The 23,547-nt window shown below is 41.4% G+C and overlaps 7 protein-coding genes across 7 annotated transcripts; all 7 read left to right on the top strand.

Moving 5' to 3' along the window:
* Positions 1-3,778: 3,778 nt before the first annotated feature.
* On the top strand, positions 3,779-5,238 carry LOC116220695 (mucin-5AC). Its single transcript, XM_031568651.2, has one exon. The coding sequence runs from the start codon at positions 3,847-3,849 to the stop codon at positions 5,236-5,238; it is 1,392 nt and encodes a 463-aa protein (XP_031424511.1). The 5' UTR covers positions 3,779-3,846.
* A 402-nt stretch (positions 5,239-5,640) lies between these two features.
* On the top strand, positions 5,641-6,997 carry LOC116220694 (mucin-5AC-like). Its single transcript, XM_031568650.1, has 4 exons — positions 5,641-5,704; positions 5,946-6,193; positions 6,296-6,479; positions 6,819-6,997. Exons 1-4 carry the CDS (start codon positions 5,641-5,643, stop codon positions 6,995-6,997), a joined length of 675 nt encoding a protein of 224 aa, XP_031424510.1.
* An 878-nt stretch (positions 6,998-7,875) lies between these two features.
* On the top strand, positions 7,876-11,103 carry LOC105889073 (intestinal mucin-like protein). Its single transcript, XM_031568649.2, has 10 exons — positions 7,876-7,893; positions 8,195-8,372; positions 8,664-8,762; positions 9,044-9,084; positions 9,230-9,352; positions 9,458-9,556; positions 9,825-9,953; positions 10,350-10,392; positions 10,508-10,619; positions 10,740-11,103. Exons 1-10 carry the CDS (start codon positions 7,876-7,878, stop codon positions 10,942-10,944), a joined length of 1,047 nt encoding a protein of 348 aa, XP_031424509.2. The 3' UTR covers positions 10,945-11,103.
* Positions 11,104-15,193: 4,090 nt separating this feature from the next.
* LOC116220693 (mucin-5AC-like) lies at positions 15,194-17,156 on the top strand. The gene is made up of 4 exons (XM_042707941.1): positions 15,194-15,420; positions 15,715-15,805; positions 15,898-16,004; positions 16,715-17,156. The coding sequence occupies exons 1-4, from the start codon at positions 15,259-15,261 to the stop codon at positions 16,985-16,987; spliced, it is 633 nt and encodes a 210-aa protein (XP_042563875.1). The 5' UTR covers positions 15,194-15,258; the 3' UTR covers positions 16,988-17,156.
* Positions 17,157-17,711: 555 nt separating this feature from the next.
* Positions 17,712-20,803, top strand: LOC105889027 (mucin-5AC-like). Its single transcript, XM_031569688.1, has 6 exons — positions 17,712-18,354; positions 19,158-19,227; positions 19,323-19,460; positions 19,752-19,916; positions 20,090-20,184; positions 20,453-20,803. Exons 1-6 carry the CDS (start codon positions 18,283-18,285, stop codon positions 20,588-20,590), a joined length of 678 nt encoding a protein of 225 aa, XP_031425548.1. The 5' UTR covers positions 17,712-18,282; the 3' UTR covers positions 20,591-20,803.
* Positions 20,804-21,401: 598 nt separating this feature from the next.
* On the top strand, positions 21,402-22,639 carry LOC122132972 (mucin-5B-like). The gene is made up of 3 exons (XM_042708101.1): positions 21,402-21,774; positions 21,873-22,011; positions 22,149-22,639. The coding sequence occupies exons 1-3, from the start codon at positions 21,611-21,613 to the stop codon at positions 22,287-22,289; spliced, it is 444 nt and encodes a 147-aa protein (XP_042564035.1). The 5' UTR covers positions 21,402-21,610; the 3' UTR covers positions 22,290-22,639.
* On the top strand, positions 22,431-23,478 carry LOC122132939 (mucin-2-like). The gene is made up of 3 exons (XM_042707940.1): positions 22,431-22,526; positions 22,623-22,862; positions 23,236-23,478. The coding sequence occupies exons 1-3, from the start codon at positions 22,431-22,433 to the stop codon at positions 23,476-23,478; spliced, it is 579 nt and encodes a 192-aa protein (XP_042563874.1).
* The last annotated feature ends 69 nt before the right edge of the window (positions 23,479-23,547 follow it).

Below are 23,547 nucleotides of genomic sequence, written 5' to 3'. Positions count from 1 at the left end.
ACCCAGTACCACGGTCACTTTACCAACATCATCATCAACTGCACCCACTCCCAAGCCATGCACTTGTGAGTGGTCTGACTGGATTGATCTTGGAGCCCCAACACCTGGCCCTGATGGAGGAGACACTGAATCAATTTCACAACTCATCGATTCCAGACGTATCGGTTGTACACAGGCAACAAAAGTTGAGTGCCGAGCCAAGATGTATCCAACCTTACCCCTTTCTCAGTTGGGCCAAGATGTGATTTGCAGTCCATCTGTAGGACTTGTTTGCTTAAACAAAAACCAGGGAAATAAAAGAGTGCTTTGATTATGAAATTCGAGTACAATGTTGTGGAGCATGTCCGCCAACTACTACGAACGACGACAACTCCGACACCAGCAACATCCACAACTACACTACGACCAACAACAACATCCACAACTACATCTACACCACCGGAACACCTTCAACACCCAGTACCACGCTTTACCAACATCATCATCAACTGCACCACTCCCAAGCCATGCACTTGTGAGTGGTCTGACTGGATTGATCTTGGAGCCCCAACACCTGGCCCTGATGGAGGAGACACTGAATCAATTTCACAACTCATCGATTCCAGACGTATCGGTTGTACACAGGCAACAAAAGTTGAGTGCAGAGCCAAGATGTATCCAACCTTACCCCTTTCTCAGTTGGGCCAAGATGTGATTTGCAGTCCATCTGTAGGACTTGTTTGCTTAAACAAAAACCAGGGAAATAAGCAAGAGTGTTTTGATTATGAAATTCGAGTACAATGTTGTGGAGCATGTCCGCAACTACTACGACGACGACAACTCCGACACCAGCAACATCCACAACTACACCTACGACCACAACAACAACATCCACAACTACACCTACGACCACCGGAACACCTACAACACCCAGTACCACGGTCACTTTACCAACATCATCATCAACTGCACCCACTCCCAAGCCATGCACTTGTGAGTGGTCTGACTGGATTGATCTTGGAGCCCCAACACCTGGCCCTGATGGAGGAGACACTGAATCAATTTCACAACTCATCGATTCCAGACGTATCGGTTGTACACAGGCAACAAAAGTTGAGTGCCGAGCCAAGATGTATCCAACCTTACCCCTTTCTCAGTTGGGCCAAGATGTGATTTGCAGTCCATCTGTAGGACTTGTTTGCTTAAACAAAAACAGGGAAATAAGCCAAAGTGTTTTTGATTATGAAATTCGAGTACAATGTTGTGGAGCATGTCCGCCAACTACTACACGACGACAACTCCACACCAGCAACATCCACAACTACACCTACGACCACAACCAACATCCACAACTACACTACAACCACCGGAACACCTACACACCCAGTACCACGCACTTTACCAACATCATCATCAACTGCACCACTCCCAAGCCATGCACTTGTGAGTGGTCTGACTGGATTGATCTTGGAGCCCCAACACCTGGCCCTGATGGAGGAGACACTGAATCAATTTCACAACTCATCGATTCCAGACGTATCGGTTGTACACAGGCAACAAAAGTTGAGTGCCGAGCCAAGATGTATCCAACCTTACCCCTTTCTCAGTTGGGCCAAGATGTGATTTGCAGTCCATCTGTAGGACTTGTTTGCTTAAACAAAAACCAGGGAAATAAGCAAGAGTGTTTTGATTATGAAATTCGAGTACAATGTTGTGGAGCATGTCCGCCAACTACTACAACGACGACAACTCCGACACCAGCAACATCCACAACTACACCTACGACCACAACAACAACATCCACAACTACACCTACGACCACCGGAACACCTACAACACCCAGTACCACGGTCACTTTACCAACATCATCATCAACTGCACCAACTCCCAAGCCATGCACTTGTGAGTGGTCTGACTGGATTGATCTTGGAGCCCCAACACCTGGCCCTGATGGAGGAGACACTGAATCAATTTCACAATCATCGATTCCAGACGTATCGGTTGTACACAGGCAACAAAAGTTGAGTGCAGCCAAGATGTATCCAACCTTACCCCTTTCTCAGTTGGGCCAAGATGTGATTTGCAGTCCATCTGTAGGACTTGTTTGCTTAAACAAAAACCAGGGAAATAAGCAAGAGTGTTTTGATTATGAAATTCGAGTACAATGTTGTGGAGCATGTCCGGCACCTACTACGACGACGACAACTCCGACACCAGCAACATCCACAACTACACCTACGACCACAACAACAACATCCACAACTACACCTACGACCACCGGAACACCTACAACACCCAGTACCACGGTCACTTTACCAACATCATCATCAACTGCACCAACTCCCAAGCCATGCACTTGTGAGTGGTCTGACTGGATTGATCTTGGAGCCCCAACACCTGGCCCTGATGGAGGAGACACTGAATCAATTTCACAACTCATCGATTCCAGACGTATCGGTTGTACACAGGCAACAAAAGTTGAGTGCCGAGCCAAGATGTATCCAACCTTACCCCTTTCTCAGTTGGGCCAAGATGTGATTTGCAGTCCATCTGTAGGACTTGTTTGCTTAAACAAAAACCAGGGAAATAAGCAAGAGTGTTTTGATTATGAAATTCGAGTACAATGTTGTGGAGCATGTCCGGCACCTACTACGACGACGACAACTCCGACACCAGCAACATCCACAACTACACCTACGACCACAACAACAACATCCACAACTACACCTACGACCACCGGAACACCTAAACACCCCAGTACCACAGTCACTTTACCAACATCATCATCAACTGCACCAACTCCCAAGCCATGCACTTGTGAGTGGTCTGACTGGATTGATCTTGGAGCCCCAACACCTGGCCCTGATGGAGGAGACACTGAATCAATTTCACAACTCATCCATTCCAAACGTATTGGTTGTACACAGCCAACAAAGGTTGATTGCAGGGCCAAGATGTATCCAACCTTACCCCTTTCTCAGTTGGGCCAAGATGTGATTTGCAGTCCATCTGTAGGACTTGTTTGCTTAAACAAAAACCAGGGAAATAAGCAAGAGTGTTTTGATTATGAAATTCGAGTACAATGTTGTGGAGCATGTCCGCCAACTACTACAACGACGACAACTCCGACACCAGCAACATCCACAACTACACCTACGACCACAACAACAACATCCACAACTACACCTACGACCACCGGAACACCTACAACACCCAGTACCACGGTCACTTTACCAACATCATCATCAACTGCACCAACTCCCAAGCCATGCACTTGTGAGTGGTCTGACTGGATTGATCTTGGAGCCCCAACACCTGGCCCTGATGGAGGAGACACTGAATCAATTTCACAACTCATCGATTCCAGACGTATCGGTTGTACACAGCAACAAAGTTGATGCAGCCAAGATGTATCCAACCTTACCCCTTTCTCAGTTGGGCCAAGATGTGATTTGCAGTCCATCTGTAGGACTTGTTTGCTTAAACAAAAACCAGGGAAATAAGCAAGAGTGTTTTGATTATGAAATTCGAGTACAATGTTGTGGAGCATGTCCGCCAACTACTACGACGACGACAACTCCGACACCAGCAACATCCACAACTACACCTACGACCACAACAACAACATCCACAACTACACCTACGACCACCGGAACACCTACAACACCCAGTACCACGGTCACTTTACCAACATCATCATCAACTGCACCCACTCCCAAGCCATGCACTTGTGAGTGGTCTGACTGGATTGATCTTGGAGCCCCAACACCTGGCCCTGATGGAGGAGACACTGAATCAATTTCACAACTCATCGATTCCAGACGTATCGGTTGTACACAGGCAACAAAAGTTGAGTGCAGAGCCAAGATGTATCCAACCTTACCCCTTTCTCAGTTGGGCCAAGATGTGATTTGCAGTCCATCTGTAGGACTTGTTTGCTTAAACAAAAACCAGGGAAATAAGCAAGAGTGTTTTGATTATGAAATTCGAGTACAATGTTGTGGAGCATGTCCGCCAACTACTACAACGACGACAACTCCGACACCAGCAACATCCACAACTACACCTACGACCACAACAACAACATCCACAACTACACCTACGACCACCGGAACACCTAAAACACCCAGTACCACGGTCACTTTACCAACATCATCATCAACTGCACCAACTCCCAAGCCATGCACTTGTGAGTGGTCTGACTGGATTGATCTTGGAGCCCCAACACCTGGCCCTGATGGAGGAGACACTGAATCAATTTCACAACTCATCGATTCCAGACGTATCGGTTGTACACAGGCAACAAAAGTTGAGTGCCGAGCCAAGATGTATCCAACCTTACCCCTTTCTCAGTTGGGCCAAGATGTGATTTGCAGTCCATCTGTAGGACTTGTTTGCTTAAACAAAAACCAAGGGCTCCAAAAGATTTGCTTTGATTATGAAATTCGAGTACAATGTTGTGGAGCATGTCCGCCAACTACTACGACGACGACAACTCCAACACCAGCAACATCCACAACTACACCTACGACCACACCAACAACGTCCACAACTACATCTACAACCACCGGAACACCTTCAACATCCAGTAGCACTGCTTTACCAACATCATCATCAACTGTACCAACTCCCAAGCCATGCACTTGTGAGTGGTCTGACTGGTTTGATCTTGGAGCCCCAACACCTGGCCCTGATGGAGGAGACACTGAATCAATTTCACAACTCATCGATTCCAGACGTATCGGTTGTACACAGGCAACAAAAGTTGAGTGCCGAGCCAAGATGTATCCAACCTTACCCCTTTCTCAGTTGGGCCAAGATGTGATTTGCAGTCCATCTGTAGGACTTGTTTGCTTAAACAAAAACCAGGGAAATAAGCAAGAGTGTTTTGATTATGAAATTCGAGTACAATGTTGTGGAGCATGTCCGCCAACTACTACGACGACAACAACTACGACACCAACACCAACCACAACTACACCTACGACCACAACAACAACATCCACAACTACACCTACCACCACAACATTGTCCACCACCTCCATAACCCACAGTACTGTCACTGCCCACCCTGCTTCAATTACAACGGTTTCATCAACCACATTTACAGTGCGTACCTTGCCTACCACCTCAACTTTCAAACCATCTAGTCCATCCCACCACCACGTTTTTTCTACCACCACAAAAAAACCATCTCCACCTTGTAATGGTTGCGAAGATGTAAATGGAAAGCTTCACCCTGCAGGCAAGTGTCTCTGATTTTCATGTATTTTACACATAATGAGAGTATTACAGTAGAAATTCTTAAACCCATTGTCCGTTTTTTTACACAGGTTCTGTTATTTATAATCATACCGATCATGAAGGATGCAGTTTCTTTGCCCTTTGCACTGAAAACTGCACAATAGTGAAGGGCATCACATGTACCTCTACAAGTGCTCCACCCACAACTACTGCAACTCCTCCTACCACTGTTTCTTCAACAACTGAACACCCTTCCGGTTTCTGTGGTAGCAAAAAGGTATTGTTAATGAACCCAGCCAAATCATTGTTATTTAAGATTTGTTTGCACTGTCAGTGGACTCAATGTCTACTTTTTTTTGCAGAACGGAGAAAGTTGGAACTCTACCACAGAAAAATGTACGACTGAAAGATGTGACAATGGCGTTGTTAGCAAGCACCCTAAGGAATGTCCACATGTACCGGAGCCTAATTGTCAGAACGGGTACCCTCCAATATCTGTTCATGATGAATCAGGGTGCTGTTACGTACAGGAATGTCAATGTGAGTATTTCTAATGTCAAAGACAAAAATGATTGGATTGATGATAATAATCAATATATCAGGAAAAAATGGGTTATGCAAAGTTTCTTATGAAGCAGTTAATATAACCTGTTTATTTGTTAATCAAAAACCAACGCTGACCAACACTGACATGATCTACATTTCCTAATGAATCTATTCAGGTCGCTGCATTGGCTTTGGAGATCCTCACTATGTGACCTTTGATGGAACATACTATGGTTTCCAAGGAAACTGTTCTTATATCTTGGTTAAAGAGATCGACCCAAAATACAACTTCAGCATCATCATTGATAACGTGTACTGTGGTGCAGTAGATGGTCTTTCATGTCCTAAATCATTGACCATTCACTATAAATCTTTTGAAATCTACATGAGTCAAGAGGTTTCTCCAGGAAAAGTCACAAACTTGGTAACGAAATCTTTTTATAATTCTTTTCAACAAATATCTGTTTAAAACTATGAAATGTAGATTGCCTTCATAATGGAAACATCTGTTTTCTTTTTCTCACAGATTTATGTCAATCACAAGCGCGTCTACCCAGCTTACAGTAACAATGACTTCCAAATCACAGACAACGGCATTGAAGCTTTACTGGTCATACCTGCCATCGGCGCGCAGATTATGTTCTCTGGTCTCCAGTTCAGTATTGAACTCCCATGGAGTAAATTCCATGGCAATACCGAGGGACAATGTGGTAAAAATAATTTCTAATTATTGTTCCCATAACTATATTTTGTCATCTCTGGAAGAATACAATTACAGTACTGTACGGACTACAATTAAATATTTAACCTCAAACATTTAAACAACGAAATGTAAAAAAACGAATTGTATGTATGACCATAACTGCAGGAACTACACAGTAAATAACAGAATTATCATGACCCTGTTGGCCAATCAATGACCCACTCAAATCTTTTTTTTTCACCACATGGTCAAACATGGCATTACATTATTTTGTCAGCAGTTCTGTCAAAATTAAACATAATTGGCCTCTGATAATACTCAAATATGATTTTTTTATGTCTCACAGGAACATGTGACAACAATCGCAAAGATGACTGCCGCTTGCCCAATGGAACAATTGATTCATCTTGCCCAGATATGGCCCACCATTGGAGGGTTAATGATAGCTGTCCAGAACCCCCACCACCACCCCCACCCCACACCTGTCCACCAGAAACCATCTGCAAAATCATTTCGAGCAAGTAAGAAAGTGATGAACATGATGACACATAATGTTTGAACAAATGAAGTGATTTATTTCTAATGTATTTCTACTCAATTTAAAAGAACTAAATTTGAAGTGTGCCGTTGCTGACTACGACATGTCTTCTTCCCAGGGTCTTTGAAAGGTGCCATGAAGTTCTCCCCTATATCCCATTTGTGCTGGGGTGTGAGTTTGACGTATGCAATATAAAGAATCCCTCTATTGGATGTGCTAGCCTTCAGTCTTATGCTCAGCAGTGTGCTTTGAACGGTGTTTGTATCGACTGGAGATCTGCCACAGATGGAGTGTGTGGTAAGAATGTTTTATATTTTCTAATCTCACAGTTGAAATTATACCTTCACATTGGTGATATCTCATCATGTGGTTTGTTTTCTGTAACCTTGTCTGAACAGACTTCGAATGCAATGCACCCTTGGTGTACGAGGCCTGTGGTCCACAAGTTGAACCTACTTGTGATCGAAGGTATATTGAACTGATATGACTAGAGCGTGTTTAAAATCTTTTCAAATACAAATATTATATCTTATTTGATATACATTTTTCCCAACAGGTATAATTACAGATTCATTAAAGAGGAAACCCAATTCACTGCTTTATCGTCCATGTATGTGGGAGGGATGCTATTGTCCTGAGGGTACTACTTTGTTGGACCATGAATCTCATACGTGCCTTCCCAGCTGTGGTGAGGAAAGTCATATAAAATTACAAAAAACAACTGGTTTAATTTCAAAGAATTAGCAGCTTAAATGCATCACTTGTACTTATATGTTTTGTACTGAGAAAAATAACAAAGCACATTTTTAACTCGTTTTCTCACTAAAATGTCCTTCTTTTTTTATCAGATATTGTTTCATACCAAATGGAAAATGGGAAACAGGTAAAGACATTTCTCCTGTATTAGAGTACTTGTGACCTTTGTCTGTGACTGTAATGTCTGTAGGGCATTAATTGTGAGGCGTCAATGCACAAATAATATGTGCTTGGCAAAAATCTACATTTATTTTATGTACATGTGTTCCTGGTACACAATCCTACATGACATCAAACATCTGTCCAACATAAAAAAAATGAACCAACAGGAAAATACATTTAGGCTACATAATTAGATATTATATTAGGTGATGTGGGTATTCGTTCATTGTGCTTGTGTTCTAACACATGCTTCATTGTCAAATCAGGTTAATGAAAGTTGGGTCAGTGGCTGTGACCTTTGCACGTGCCAGTCAGAGTCAAACCTTTCACCAACAGTCATCTGCAAACAGTTGCCCTGTCCAATTGAACCCCCAGTCACATGTGATCAGGTTGGCCAGGTTACAGTGACTGAAACAGTGGGATGTTGTACACAAGACAAATGTGGTAAGTAACCTCTGAGAGATGTCCACACAGGCGTTGGTAGGGAGTGATTGCCAGTCACTACACAACTTTACAAGTCAAATATCCTTCATTTTTGCAGGTACAAATTGATTCGTGGATTCAATGTTTAAGATGCAAAATCATGTTATGTTTCTCCTTAACCAGTGAAAATGTACTCTTGGATTAACCACTGAAAACAATAAGTACAAATAACAACAAATCCCAAACAACAAACAGTGAACACCTAAACACTAAGAGCATGATTTGAACAAGCCTGTATTTTTTTCATTACAGCATGTGATGTCACCAGTTGTCCAAGCCAGAAGCACTCTTGTCCAGTTGGCTACAGTCAAGAGACTGAAATGGGAGTGTGTTGCCCTAAGCATACCTGTGGTAAGCATTAATCTAGTGCCCTAAGCACACCTGTGGTAAGCATTAATCTAGTGCCCTGAGCATACCTGCAGTATGCATTGATCTAGTGCACTAAACACACCTGTGGTATGCATTAATCTAGTGCCCTGAGCACACCTGTGGTATGCATTAATCTAGTGCACTAAACACACCTGTGGTATGCATTAATCTAGTGCAAAACAATGGTCCTACATGCTTTACTGTTCTATGGTTGACACAGAGTTAACTGCAAATCTTAATTGTGTTTTTGGTTAACTTTTCAGTTCCTAACCCTGTTTGTGTATTCAACAACACCGAATACTTGGTAAGAATGCACATGCAATCTAATTATTATGCAGTGATGGTTAACATCTAGCACCGAACTAATTGGTTGTGTCTTCATATTACTTGGTCATGTACATAGAACTGTGTGATTTTTATATTTTCTTTTGTTTCCTGTCCTGTTACAGCCAGGCAACAGTGTGCCCATGAGATACTGTGAGAATTGTGTGTGTAGTGATAAACTGGAAAACGATGGCAAGCTTCATGCGATTGGATGTGAGCCTATCCAGTGTGACACTTACTGTCCACAGGTAAGTAGCTTCCTACTTTGTCAAAAAAAGATTAGACTTTTTGACATTTTCAAAATAGTTTTGGGTAACCTCCTGACTGGTTTTGATGCGTCTTCTTTCCCTTAGGGCTTTGAGCTACAGGAAATACCTGGACAGTGCTGTGGGAAGTGCGTGCAGACCAGTTGTGTGGGCGTATATTCAGGAAACCTCACACACACTATTCCAGTGAGTTCACAACCAAAACATTGCATGTTGTGACCAACAGCTATTTCATGCAAAGCTGTGTATGTAAGGCATTGCATTGGAAGGACTCGCTGTCTTTATAGTAACACTATGCATGAATTTACCACAGGTTTCAGATCAAAACTCCTTACCGCTACTTTAATAAAACAGCATTTCACATTCAATTTCAGTTTTAGGCTTGTACTCAAGTACACCCTTTCACAGACAAAACAAAATACTGTGAGATATGGAATTTGTTGTTCTTTAACAGGTTAATGGTATCTGGACTCCACCTGGCAACAAGTGTGTGAAGTTTGAGTGTTTGAAGATCGGAACCCAGTTCATCACAATTGAGGCCAGAACAGTCTGTCCTCTCTACAACCCTCAAGATTGTATTCCTGTAAGTGGGAAAAAATGGTTGCAAGAAACTTGACTATGTTGGTGCCATACACTATTTTGAAATTCTATTTAAATGTAGGTGAAGATAATCAATCACCATCAAGATAATCTTATTATGAGATGGGAAAACTTACACACTAGTACATAATACAAAGGGTAATATGATCCTTCAATTTGCTGTTAAAAATGGCAAGTCTTATTGTCACCTCTTTCTTATCTGTAATTGTATGAGTGGTCCTATCCACAATGTAATTAGAGGGGAGAAAGCACACACTGTGCTATTTAGTTAGTATACCGTGTACTGGCAAACTCTGTGATCCTAGGGTGTTGGTGTCACCTATTTGTCTTGAATTTAGCTTTGAACTTTTTTTTTATCATACTTTTGTGATCTGCACAGGGAACAGAGGTCCTTGCTCCTGATGGTTGCTGCCATACATGTAGTAAGTCTTTCTCTGTATAGCAAATGTACAAATCCACTTTAACCAACATTACTATGACGTCTTTTCTTTGGCTTGTGAAAGCAATACTAAAAGTTGTCTGCCTCTTTTTCTACAGTAAGAAAATGCAACGTGACAAAGGAATCCACATACCTGCAGCATAACGGCTGCACATCCTCTAAGAAGGTTGACATGTCCACTTGTCAAGGTCTTTGTCAGACGTCCTCCTGGTAAGTAGCAGAGCAGCAGAACAAAGCAGCACTTGCCAACATTTTTGTAACATAACTTTTTTTAACATAAATCTACGTCCAGGACCTATAACACAACGCATTCCCTTTGCTAACTTTCAGGTTCTCTTCGAAGACAAGAATGATTGAGCGCTCCTGTTCCTGTTGCCAGGAGATTAACAGTAGCAAGAAGGAAGTCGAGATGGTCTGCCCCGATGGGTCAAAGTTCAATTATTCATATGACTACATTGAACTATGTGGCTGTCTTCAGTCAAAATGCACCACAGTGGAAAAAGCAGTGATTAAAAAGCTTAGAAGAAGGCGTTAATGAGACAGTGCTAGATCTCACTTCTTATTACAAATCACTTTCTCTATTTATGTCTCATTTAAACTGCTAAAATAATCTGTAGTTTTTTTTTTGGAAGAAGTAGGTGACTGCTTTTGTATCTTCCAAAATGTAATTTAAATAAACCTTAGCATGTATGCATGATCATGTCTTGTCATTATTATTTACCAGAAGTGTTGCAATATTTGATCATTTTGCATGTAACGATGATGATAAATATATTAGTAGTTACTTGTAATGCACTGAAAAAAATGGAAACCCTCCCATTCCTTCACATTATTCAAATCATATTCGTCTCCTTGCTCTTCTGGTTGTCATGTATCACCTTTGTGATAACGTAATGCAACCACAGTCACACCAGCTCACCAGTCACGCCAGCTCACATCTCTACATTGGAGTAGCTTGCCCAGAGTGCGAACCTCATTGCAGACCAATTCAATAAAGTTGTATTTATTTAGCGCCAAAACAATAAAATTGTCTCAAGGCGCTTTACAGAGCCCATTGCCGGGTGGGGTGGTTGTGTGGCAGAAGGGGAAGGGAAACAACAAGTGGTAGATGTACACAGCATACATTTGGTAGATATACATAATATATATATAGAAACGTCATATGTTATACTGTATATATATATATCCACAGACCACAGTTTGTCTGCCTGGTGCTGCTCTGCTCACCTGCTGAATCAAGGCAAGAGAGAAAAAGAGAAAGGAAGCTTCACTCATGGCTCTTTTACGTAATAGGAGGCTCAGGTCTTTTGATGTCTGCAGTAAAAAAAAACAATGGACGTGTTTTATCAGTCAGTGGTGGCAAGTGTCCACTTTTACGCAGTGGTCTTCTGGGGACGCAACATGACAGACAAGAGCACTAGGCAGCTGGACAAGTTGGTGAAAAGGGCTGGCTCAGTGCTTGGCATGAGGTTGGACTCACTGGGGACTCTGGTGGGGAGGGTGCACATGGAGCAAAGGGACAGGCCATCCTGGACAATGGTTCTCATCTTCACGACATCCTGGCAGGCCAGAGAAGCACCTGCAGCGGATAGGTCATCGTGCTGCGCTGCAGGACTGAGCGCTTCAAGAGGTCCTTTGTCCCCACAGCCATCAGGCTTTACAACACCGCATTCAATGGCATTAGTGAATGTCCTCTCTCTCTCTGTCACTGCCCCCAGTGAATAACCAGTACTCTTTCACAGAGGAATCAACACAGTAACAAAACAACCTGGCCCTGAAAGTCAGTTCACGACAAAATGGCAGTGGTAATCAAATATATGTCCAACAACCAAATAAATTAGGTCCATAACATGTACATTGATAAAAAAAATAGTATTAAATAATACATTTCAAGCAATAACACCAATGTATTGCCAACATTTGGTTGTGATTTAAAATATCAATGGCTCGGGCAATACTACAACTAGAATTTGATCAAATTTGATGAGTTGATCACAGTTTAGCTACATGCCTCATATGTGAAACCACAGAGTACATTAATATTCATATAATTCATAAGATTTAAACATTATGAAACTGACCTTTACAGAAACGTCTTTGAATCAAGTCCATTTAATCTGTATTTACACGGCGTGTCACATCCGTCATCACAGCTTGTTTGATTTACGGGCCTGAGGCATTGAATGCATCACCGCATCCTGTATCCAGTTCACACCAAAGGGGATCTTGAGCTTCACCTGTTTACCAAGAGCTTTAGAAATAATGAATTCATACAGGACTGTTTGACAAGAGAAGGACTATTTGTGCAATCTTAGGCCGAGGGCATTTACAAGCGTAATGGTAAAAGGTGTGTGCAGTGCAGTGCACACAGTCTCTGATTAGGCCTTGAGCAATAGGTGGGTATGGTGATGCACTACTGAGACTAACATCTTCATCATCATGAGAAACCAGAAACCCAGACAGTCATCATGTCAAGTTATGACACCATATGTGCGTACACCGATACAGCTTCCCCATGCACTCTCGAATGGCTCTCTGTGGGTATCAGCCTTACAATGGCTTGATCTCGAGTGGTGTTCAAGTTAAGAGTCAATCATGAAATCAATAGTAAGTGGTTCATTAGTTGACTTATGCCATAAGGATGTTCTGCTGGATTCTTTTTCTGCAAATGGAAATACTCTATTAGGAAAAAACCAACAATGCACATCAATACACATGACTATCAGCACTCTGGAAGTTATTGACATGGAGTTTGGGATACTATGAGATGTTCATACATTATTGGAAAAGTGTGTGAAAGAGATATAAGTGATTATTTTTCTTTCTTTCTTTCTTATTTTTATTTATTTATTTATTTAGTAAACACTTATACTAAAACTGTATTAGCCACTGAGGGGTTTCAGTTCCATTTAGTTCACTCTATTGAAGTTTATAAAAGACACAGTTCTCCAAACTTGTTGTTAAGGAGGGATGCTATCACACACTCAAATAAATGTTTTTTGCTTTTGAGTGGATGTTGTGTCCACTTCAGGATGCAGTTCCTGGACTGGTATGACTCACGTTATTGCTCCTTTGGTCCAAAAGAGAAGAAAGCCTGAGGGTTTGCCTCTGTGGACACAAGATATTGTGTAATTTCAGGCTAATGTATTATGAACCCATCACTCATGACTAAAGCAAGGTATTGGACTGGTATTTATGAATCATTTGATGTATCTAAAATACCTCACCCCAAGCATTGACTACAGTTCTATTCAGCAATGAGGAGGAATTCCAAAGCGAAATTAATGTAGATTTGAATGACCTCTTGGGGGGAAAGAGTCTTAAGCCATTAGTTTAAGCATTGCATAGGGCTCTTTACTATCACACATCCTACTCTGGTTCAGAAGTAAGAGTCAATTAACACATATGGTCAAAGAATTCCAGACAGCACTGTGCAATTTCTGACATATGACCAAATGTAGTACACACATTCAAAAAAAGATTGGGATGTTTAAAAAAAAAAGTACTAGTATGCAGACAGAAAAGGATACCGTAAATATGATTTTCTTGGAAGTATTTTCTCATTGTCTTAATTTTAGAGTATTGATGATGTAAATTGAGAATGGAAAGGTGGGGGGGCTCTAAAATCCGCAAGGACGTCATTTGTGGAAAGTCACACAAAGTCCTGGGCCCAACCCTCGTCCTGACATTCAGACATCCTGGTGTCATTCCTGAAGGGCAGGTGGTATAAAACTGTCAGCACAGGTGAAAAACTCTCTGAATCTACCTGTGGCGAATCAGTCACACCACAAAGGGGACACTATGGGGACTGAGGATATGCTCACAGGGATACTATGGTTTATCAGCTCCATCAGTCTATCCTTCTCACAAACAGGTAAGCCAAACATATGCCATAAAGTAGTAACATTCAATTAAATTGGCAACATTAGTTTCATGAATTGTATTAATCAATTTTGAAATACTCTAGATTCCGTGGCAGATCATTTTTGCTGTTATGTCCAGCTAATTATACATTTTTCCTGTTTTCTACATCTAATATATTAAAAGTAAATAGTCTTTTATTTTAAAAAGTCTTACATTTTTGATTGTAGGTTTATGAAAATGTCCATAGTCAAACAGTCCTGGCAAAATGAATTAACACAAAACCAAATAATGAGACCTTATTTACTTAATCATACAATCCCTGAGATTGCACCAGCAATGTACTCATCGTGTAATAAAGTAGCATTTATTTGGTTTTCTGGAACAGATTACAAGACTCTAAATACATGAAACTGTCTGTTTTTGAACATCCTTATCATTCATCCTATGATTGATCTTTCAGTTGGCCCAACCACAGTCAATATCATTCCTACAACACAGGTCAATATCATTCCTACAACACAGGTGTTCTATGGTAAGATTTTTTGGAACACATGTTCGTTTTTTCATGGTTAGTAACAACGTCCTTATCAGGAGAGAGAAAAACTGTGGAAATATCTGGTTCCTTATTTTATAGTTGCTCAAGGACACAATGAACTAGTCTGCAGTACATGGGGTAACTACCATTTCAAGACCTTTGATGGAGACGTCTTCCAGCTCCCGTCCAGCTGCAACTACATCCTGACCTCTCAGTGTAAGAGCAGCTATGACGATTTCAACATCCAGATGAGGAGGGAGGTGGAGAATGGCCTGCCAACAATCGGCAAGATCACCATGATGCTGGAGGGTGTCAGGGTTGAACTGTCCAAAGGAGCCGTCAGCGTCTTGGACCAAACGTGAGTTTTGGGACTAAAATAGAAAAAATAAAATGGTTTAAAAGGAGAAAAAAAATGCTTTTATTTTTACGGACAACTAAAAATTATTATACATGTTTGAGGAGGCTAAATTCAGCATTGGTTTTATAATTTTTGCCAGGGTGACGCTGCCATATGGGAATTCAGGGATGTTCATCGAGAGAACATCTTCTTACATCACAGTAAAGGCAAAACTGGGACTGTTGCTCATGTGGAATGAAGACGATGCTCTTTTGGTAAGCCAACACAGCAATAAGGGAGAATACACAGTACTAGGATCAATAAGGGGGAATGAACAGTACTATGATATGCTTAAGGAGGCCTGGTGTCAGGTTTGTAACTTCATAAACAGTCACATGCTCAATAGCATGTCATAACTATTGTAAAAATTCTTAGACAAAATGACAGTCTAAATGTACCCTGTGTTCACAGTGCCACCAACACAAGGACGCCAGCAGTAATGATGAGGACCTAAATAAGGACCTAATTGACATTCATGACTAACATCTTACTTTGGTTCCTTACAACAGGTTGAACTGGATGCAAAGTACAAAAATCAAACTTGTGGTCTCTGTGGCGACTTCAACGGAGTCCAAATTTACGACGAGTTCATGCTGAATGGTAGAGTCCAATGAGGAAATCACTATTAAAGATCTATCACAGTATTTGTAATTCCATTCAATACAAAACCAAAACATGTCAATGTGTTGCAGGAGATACCCTGTCACCATCTACCTACGGAAACCTCTGGAAGATGGACGGGCCAACAGAAACATGTGAAGAACAGACTTTAAAGAAAACAGAAAATTGTGGAGATGAGGTAAGAAGATAACGGTAGCACTCCATCGTATATCAAAAATATGCCAAGGCCATGAGCATTCTCAGCACACTGGGAAGCAGAATGCTTTAACACCCACAGATATAGTGGTATATTTGTGATACCCTATGGATTTCAAGTGTATTATTGCTGTGAAACATGTTCATGATTGTGAAACTATTAAACATGAAGTAATCTAATCTAGTAAATTTTTTATCAAATTCAATGAATAGCTCCTCTGGCTGCTCTTTTTGCGTGTGCAATCAAAAAACCTTGTAGGCTGTGTTCGTACGCGGTCCTGGCTCTGTAAATAGGAAACAAAAAAGCGGCTTGGACCAAGCCATACACAAATCCAGCCAATGAACACATTGATTCAGGAGCAGGGTGTAATTTGAATGGGCTGTTGAACTCAAATATAAACAACCTTTGGCCATTATCATTGTATTGGATTATAATCGAGGACTGCACCTTTAAAGCCAGTACACTTTTTGTTAAATTTCTCCTCACTGTCCTCTGTCCACTGTCCTCCTACCAGTTCGTTCTAATCAAATTAGATACCTACGAAAATATACGTTTCACGGTGTCACTATAAGAAGTGGGAGGATCATGTACAACTATTGTCCCCAAGAGGGTGCTCTAAATCAGTTTTCTAAAGCACGTAGGCTGGATTTAGACTATAAATCACATCAAAGACTTATTATTAATGGCTGTTTTTCTCTCTTCATGTACAGAATTTTTGCAGAGACCTATTTTCAAGAGACCCTTTCAGTGGCTGTCAGGATGTGGTGGCGGCTGATGCATTCATCAAAGTCTGTATGGAAGACCTGTGCCATTGCAACACATCCACATCCTTCTGCCTGTGCGGCACCCTGTCTGAATACTCCCGTCAGTGTGTCCATGCAGGAGGGAAGCCCGCTGAGTGGAGATCTAATTCCTTCTGTCGTAAGTGTTTCCATAGACAGTCAAACGGAAAACTCATTAGCTGAACACTAACACAAAATAGTTTTAAACACCTTATTATTGCCCTGCACACAGACAATGCTAGATATCGTTGTTGACCTTTTCAAAACTTTAGGGCGGTCTTGGGGGATATAATAAGCCTATATGTTATTACATGCAATGTGCTGTTTTGCACACAATTTGTTACGTTCTCTCTGGCTGAGACTGTGATTTCTCCAACAGCCAAGTCATGCCCTAACAACATGGTGCACCAGGAATGTGGAAACCCATGTGTTGACACTTGCTCAGACCCTGACAGAGGACAGGTGTGTGAGGAGCACTGTCTGGATGGATGCTTCTGCCCACCAGGTACGTTTCACAGTGTCACTATAAGTAGTAATTCGGTGGCATAGGCTTTTCTCCTTACAGCCACCTACTTGTTTACACTACCAACAAAATGTCTTTGTCTCAAACATACATACATATATTATGCTCTATTGGTTTGATTAGTAATAAAGTAATGAACTGGTAACCTTTTCTGATCAAGGTACTGTCTTGGATGATATCAACCAAACTGGATGTATACCACAAAGAGAGTGTCCATGTGTTCACAGTGGAAACACATACACACCTGGACAGAATTTCACCAGTAGCTGTAAGGAATGGTAAGGATCATGCTCAGCAATAATATGTGAAAGTAATACACATGATTACATATGACTTAAAATGAATAAACTTAGATAGAATTTTTCTTGAAACATATGACACGCACACTGTTTTTAGGATAAGACTTACCCTTTATTTGAAATATAAATTTCAAAAGAAACACATTCAACTTTTTCCAAATATCCTGTTGAAGATACCACTATCTGAGACACACTTAAACATTTTCTAATGCTCTAGTGAAGAAGGCTTAGAATAAGAGAGAAAACACTTCCAAGTGTCACAAAAATCTTAAGGCTTTTAAACGGATCAATTAAGAAAGTCTAACATGGTCAGGTCAAGTGGGACAGGTTGAAGCCCCAGATATACCTCATGTGAAAGTCATTTGTTTTTCTAGCGTCTGTGTTGGAGGACAGTGGAGCTGTCAGGAGAACGACTGCCCCGGGGTATGCACAGTGGAGGGGGGGTCCCACATCACCACTCTCGATGGAAAAGCCTACACCTTCCATGGCGACTGTTCATATGTCCTTTCTAAGGTGAGTGTGGTCTGATCAAGGCAACACATTTGATCAATTTGATCCACTGTCTGTAGTTTTCAAAGAGTAACATTTGTTTGTTTTTGTTTTTTAATTCCCTTTAGCAATGCAATGGGGATGATTTCACGGTTCTTGGAGATCTGATGAAGTGTGGCTTAACTGACAGTGAGACCTGTCTAAAGGCTGTGACACTGGCTCTTTCTGGAGAATCCACTGTGAGTTTAAATTATAAATATAATGAATGCATATTAGTATTTCATTGAAATATATTAGGAATGAATAAAGCAGAATCAATAGTGGTATGCTAACGTATTCAAATGTGTGATCTGTGAATGTGTGTGAATGATGTTTAATGGCAGCAAGGATTTTCATTCAATCAGAATCAGATCAGAATCTCTTTTCTCCAAATGTACAATGTACACAGGAATTTGACTTAGTGATACAGCGCAGTGAACCAACAAAATGGCATAGAAAAGCCCATTAAAATGAAGTAACTGTGAGAGAAGAAGGAGAAACACAATAGAATAAAATAAACATAAATTACAATATATATATATACAGGTTAAGTAATAATGAATGCTACATATTGCACAGTCCTGAGTCCATAAGTAGGGGTTGCACCGTCCCATACAGTGTGTGTGTGAAAGTGCATGTGCGTGTGTACGTGTGTGTGTGTGTGTGTGAAAGTGTATGAAAGTGCATGTGCGTGCGTGCGTGCGTGCGTGCGTGTGTGTGTGTGTTTGTGCCTGAGCTCTCTGAGCTGTTCGGAGAACCAGGGCTTGTGTTTTGAGTTTTCCACGGAGGAAATTTGCTCAGCCAGCAAGTCCTGTCTCAGACAGGGGGCTTCAAAATCCCTGTGAAGATGACAGACAAGACGAGAATTATTTGCACCCGATAAAAACTGATCCCAGGATACTAGAGCAGTAGTGGTTAAAGGTGCTATTTGAAGTACATTTACTTGGTTGGTTGGTTAAAGATGCTATCTGAATTAAGTTGACTTTTTTCTCATCTCCTACAGGTGGTTAAAGTGGACCAAAGTGGAAATGTTGATGTGAACAGAATATATTCTCAGTTGCCACTGTATACGGGTGAGACCTTAAAGCATGCCAAAAAAAAAGTTGTGATCAAGATGACTGGAGATCCTTTGATTAACACCACATTTTCTCCCACTGATATTTTATAGGAGACCTGAGCATCTTCAAGCCCTCCTCATTTTACATTGTCATTCAGACCAACATTGGGCTCAGACTAGAGATCCAACTCGTGCCAATTATGCAGGTTTACATCACTGCCAAATCCACCTTCCAGGGGCAGACATGTGGTATGTGCATACACCTTTAAAACATCAATAAAGCATAAGTATCTATCTTGACCCAAAGGAAGAAAGCTTATCTTTAACTGTATATGTATTCTGTTTTGTCTTATTGTGTGTAATGGCTTCTTGCAAAATGCAATCCCATTCTTTAAACACAAATCCAATTGAAAACACTTGCCCTTGACCTCAAAGTCATGTTAAGAAATTATTTAAATGGATGTAAGGCCTAATGTACACCTAATGTATACTACTTTTACATCTCTTAACCATATGGCATCTCTGAATCAAATTTCAAAGGACTGTGTGGGAACTTTAACAACATTCAAGCTGATGACTTCACAACCATCGGTGGACTGAGAGAGGCCACTGCTGTGGGCTTTGCCAACACCTGGAAGACAAGAGCTGGCTGCCCCGATATAAAGAAAAGATTTGAAAATCCCTGCAGTTTAAGTGTTGAAAATGGTATGTAGTTTGAAGAGAGGAGTTTAACCATTGTGTCAAAATTGTGCTGACACAACCAACCACGACCATTGCCTGTCCAAGACAAAGTGTGAATCAAAAATTCGATAGTTCGATATTTCATGTTTAACGGTCACGTCATGTAACCCTAAAACGTATCTAATCTGTATTTACAGAGCGATATGCCAAATACTGGTGCTCCATGCTAACAGATCCAGCAGGAGTGTTTTCTCCATGTCACTCTGAGATCAGCCCGGATATCTACAAATCAGTGAGTCTCGTAATGCTGCCAGCTAGCACCATACCCCTAGCTACCTAAGTTGATTATAAGAAAAACACATTTCAAACAATCTTAATTCAAAACAAGATATTACCAGTCAGATGAGGGCTCGTCAGTCATACTTATTTATTTTTCAATAATTTGTGTCTACTTATTCCTTGTCCTGCTTCAATAATCATGTCATGATTGTTGGCTACTCCAGCAGCAATATGAGCTCAATTAAAACAGCAAATCCTCTTGTCTTGTGTTTCTGCTCCAGAACTGCATGTATGACAGCTGCAACTGTGAGAAGAGTGAGGACTGCATGTGTGCGGCCCTCTCCTCCTATGTGCATGCATGCGCAGCCAAAGGCATCCAGCTAAATGGCTGGAGAAACACGGCCTGCAGTGAGTACTAGAACAGTTTTTGGCAGGTCATTTTAATCATTTAATATGATTAAGAGAATTTTCTCAGTGCACTATTGTCAAACACGAACATAACATATAATCTGGGACCAGCATCCGTTACAGAGGTGTCTTCTCTCTCTAGGCAAATACACAACCTCCTGCCCAAGCACCACCGTCTACTCGTACAAGATGATGAGCTGTGACCGCACCTGCCGCTCCCTCAGTCAGAGCGACTACTCATGCTCCATTGACTTTGTGCCGGTGGATGGCTGTGGTTGTAAGGAGGGCACTTACATGAATGAGCATGGGGAGTGTGTGGCCGCTGCCGAATGCCCTTGCTATGATGCCAACACTGTGATACCATCTGGAGAGGTCATAAGTAAAGATGGAGCCACATGGTGGGTGTCTCGTTTCTATCACAGAATTACTATTGTACTTAACGGGGTGCTTCTCTGATCGATGCTCCCCTAAAGGGAGAAGGCACGTGGACAGGTTTGGGGACTTGGAGAGAACTTGAAACGAGGGTCATTATTTTTGTTTATAAGTAAGACTTCATTTATTACTGTTTCAGCACATGCAAACAGGGACACCTGAAGTGCATTGGCAGACTGCAAGGTGAGCGGATACTTCACATGTATCTCCTTTTCGTTGTCACGGTGTTGATCTTGATCAGTGTAACCCTAATTGTTATTACTAACATTAGCTGCCTCTCTCCGCATATTAAGTGTATTATTATGTTTACTGCCAACATATGCTATAACATCAATTATATTATAACAAATATTACTGATATCCTATTTTTAGCAGTCTCATCAGCATGCCCAGCACCCATGGTGTACTTCAACTGCTCCAGTGCTGGCCCGGGAGCCAAAGGCTCCGAGTGCCAAAAGAGCTGTAACACTCTGGACATGGCCTGTGTGAGTGTCCTGCTTCATGTGGTCCAGTCTGCCAGTCTGAACAGAACAGCATACGTATCTGAATAGGAATCTGAACGTACTAGAAAACAAGCCTTTTTGTGATTCACTATTGTTATGTCTGTACAGATAAGCACAGATTGTGTGTCAGGATGCATGTGTCCCTCTGGCCTGGTCTCCGATGGGAAAGGTGGATGCATTAGCGAGGATGACTGTCCCTGCATCCATAATGGGGTTCCACACCAACCTGGAGAAACCGTCAAGGTTGACTGCAATACCTGGTATGTTTATTTGACTTTTGTAAGAAATCGTATTTGCAAACGCAAAACCTGCATCATGCATTGAGCAATGTCTGACATTCCTCTTCCCATCTAAACAGCGTTTGTCAGGCCAGAAAATGGCAGTGCAGTACCAACCAGTGCCATGGCACCTGTGCCATCTATGGGGATGGACATTACATCACTTTTGATGAAAAACTCTTTGTGTTCAATGGAGGTTGTGAATACATTCTGGTCCAGGTTAATATCTTTATTTCTACAAGGGTCAAAGTTTGGAATTAGATTTTACAAAAATGTTAGATCCATAATCACGATACAACTTAGTCTTGGCTTTGCTATCTTTTGTCATCTTTGTCAAATGATTCGTGTCCTTTCAGGATTTCTGTTCCAACAACAAAGACAACGGCACCTTCAGAGTCATCACTGAGAATATCCCATGTGGAACAACTGGCACCACCTGTTCAAAGGCCATCAAGATCTTCTTGGGTGTAAGGAATCTGGCCTCCTTCGCTAAATAACAGAAAACATTAACTGAAGTAGTGCAAACATTCAGTTACCCTCTTTTGTTTTTACAGAGCACTGAGCTGATTCTCACAGACGGAAATTACCAGGTGGTCCAAAGAGGTTCAGGAGAGGAGATATCCTACAAGACCCGCATCATGGGCATTTATTTGGTTATTGAAGCCAGTAACGGTCTTATTCTCATATGGGACAAGAAAACAAGCATGTTCATCAAGCTCAGTCCAGAATTCAATGTAAGTCCATCTTTTTTACATCCACAATTGTGTATGTTGTGCCTTTACAAGCAGATCATTTCACGAATTCACCTGTATCAATATCAATCCTGACAGGGTCGTGTCTGTGGTCTGTGTGGAAACTATGATGGCAACACCAACAATGACTTCACCACAAGAAGTCAAGAAGTTGTCATTGATGCCCTGACATTTGGTAACAGCTGGAAGTTTTCTTCAAGCTGTCCAGAATCAACGGTTGCAGTTAGCCCATGTGCTAATAATCCTTATAGGCAGTCTTGGGCTCAGAGACAATGTAGCATCATCACAAGCAGCGTCTTCTCCTCCTGCCATTCCCAGGTAAGAACAGGGGCCGAGGGAGGACAGCTCAAGGGAGCTGCACTTGTCCATTATTGGCTAAGTTGGTTCTGTCATAGAAATATGTGCTTACAGAATTTTTAGCATTACTCAAGGATTTTTTCATTTGCCAAGGTCTCAGCTAACATTTTAAACTATGTTTTGGTAAAGGACGTACCAGTAAAATGGTAAATAGACAAAGTGTGAAGTAGAATTTTCTCATTGTATTACTCATTATTCACAAAGGATTGTTTGCAATGAAGCAAAATAATCTCTGGCGCGAACCCCAAAAAAAGGTTACATATTTTATTGTGTTAGCAAATTACACAATAAAACATATCTGACCAACATATTGTGTAAATAATCTTTTTTAAAGGTGGATCCCTCGAATTACTATGATGCTTGTGTGAGTGACTCGTGTGCCTGTGATAGTGGTGGAGACTGTGAGTGCTTCTGCACTGCAGTGGCAGCTTATGCAGCTGCCTGCAATGAAGCAGGAGCCTGTGTAGCCTGGAGAACCCCAAGGATCTGCCGTAAGTCTCCCATCCCTTGGCGACATAATCGTGCTGACCATTACCTTAAAATAAACCGTATCACCGGTAATATCAATGGAGCCTAGAAGTTTGCCTGAAGCTGCCTGAAAATTACATAAATATATACATATCATGAAGGATCAGCTAATGTCAAT

Source organism: Clupea harengus, chromosome 6, assembly GCF_900700415.2.
Source record: "Clupea harengus chromosome 6, Ch_v2.0.2, whole genome shotgun sequence".
In the NCBI taxonomy this organism is placed as follows: domain Eukaryota; kingdom Metazoa; phylum Chordata; class Actinopteri; order Clupeiformes; family Clupeidae; genus Clupea; species Clupea harengus.
Note: the sequence above shows the minus strand (reverse complement) of the source record. Positions and strands in the feature narration are given on the sequence as shown.

Coding starts and splice junctions, on each gene's coding strand:
- LOC116220695 (XM_031568651.2), top strand. CDS start 3,847: ATGTATCCAACCTTACCCCTTTCTCAGTTGGGCCAAGATGTGATTTGC.
- LOC116220694 (XM_031568650.1), top strand. CDS start 5,641: ATGGCGTTGTTAGCAAGCACCCTAAGGAATGTCCACATGTACCGGAGC. Junction 6,194..6,295: donor CAGGAAAAGTCACAAACTTG/GTAACGAAATCT, acceptor TTTTTCTCACAG/ATTTATGTCAATCACAAGCG. Junction 6,480..6,818: donor CAATACCGAGGGACAATGTG/GTAAAAATAATT, acceptor TATGTCTCACAG/GAACATGTGACAACAATCGC.
- LOC105889073 (XM_031568649.2), top strand. Junction 9,954..10,349: donor ACCCTCAAGATTGTATTCCT/GTAAGTGGGAAA, acceptor TGATCTGCACAG/GGAACAGAGGTCCTTGCTCC. Junction 10,393..10,507: donor TGGTTGCTGCCATACATGTA/GTAAGTCTTTCT, acceptor CTTTTTCTACAG/TAAGAAAATGCAACGTGACA.
- LOC116220693 (XM_042707941.1), top strand. CDS start 15,259: ATGTTTGAGGAGGCTAAATTCAGCATTGGTTTTATAATTTTTGCCAGG. Junction 15,421..15,714: donor ATGAAGACGATGCTCTTTTG/GTAAGCCAACAC, acceptor TCCTTACAACAG/GTTGAACTGGATGCAAAGTA. Junction 15,806..15,897: donor CGACGAGTTCATGCTGAATG/GTAGAGTCCAAT, acceptor AATGTGTTGCAG/GAGATACCCTGTCACCATCT.
- LOC105889027 (XM_031569688.1), top strand. CDS start 18,283: ATGAAGTGTGGCTTAACTGACAGTGAGACCTGTCTAAAGGCTGTGACA. Junction 19,461..19,751: donor CTTCCAGGGGCAGACATGTG/GTATGTGCATAC, acceptor CAAATTTCAAAG/GACTGTGTGGGAACTTTAAC. Junction 19,917..20,089: donor CAGTTTAAGTGTTGAAAATG/GTATGTAGTTTG, acceptor CTGTATTTACAG/AGCGATATGCCAAATACTGG.
- LOC122132972 (XM_042708101.1), top strand. CDS start 21,611: ATGTCTGTACAGATAAGCACAGATTGTGTGTCAGGATGCATGTGTCCC. Junction 21,775..21,872: donor AAGGTTGACTGCAATACCTG/GTATGTTTATTT, acceptor CCATCTAAACAG/CGTTTGTCAGGCCAGAAAAT. Junction 22,012..22,148: donor GTGAATACATTCTGGTCCAG/GTTAATATCTTT, acceptor GTGTCCTTTCAG/GATTTCTGTTCCAACAACAA.
- LOC122132939 (XM_042707940.1), top strand. CDS start 22,431: ATGGGCATTTATTTGGTTATTGAAGCCAGTAACGGTCTTATTCTCATA. Junction 22,527..22,622: donor AGCTCAGTCCAGAATTCAAT/GTAAGTCCATCT, acceptor CAATCCTGACAG/GGTCGTGTCTGTGGTCTGTG. Junction 22,863..23,235: donor TCTCCTCCTGCCATTCCCAG/GTAAGAACAGGG, acceptor TCTTTTTTAAAG/GTGGATCCCTCGAATTACTA.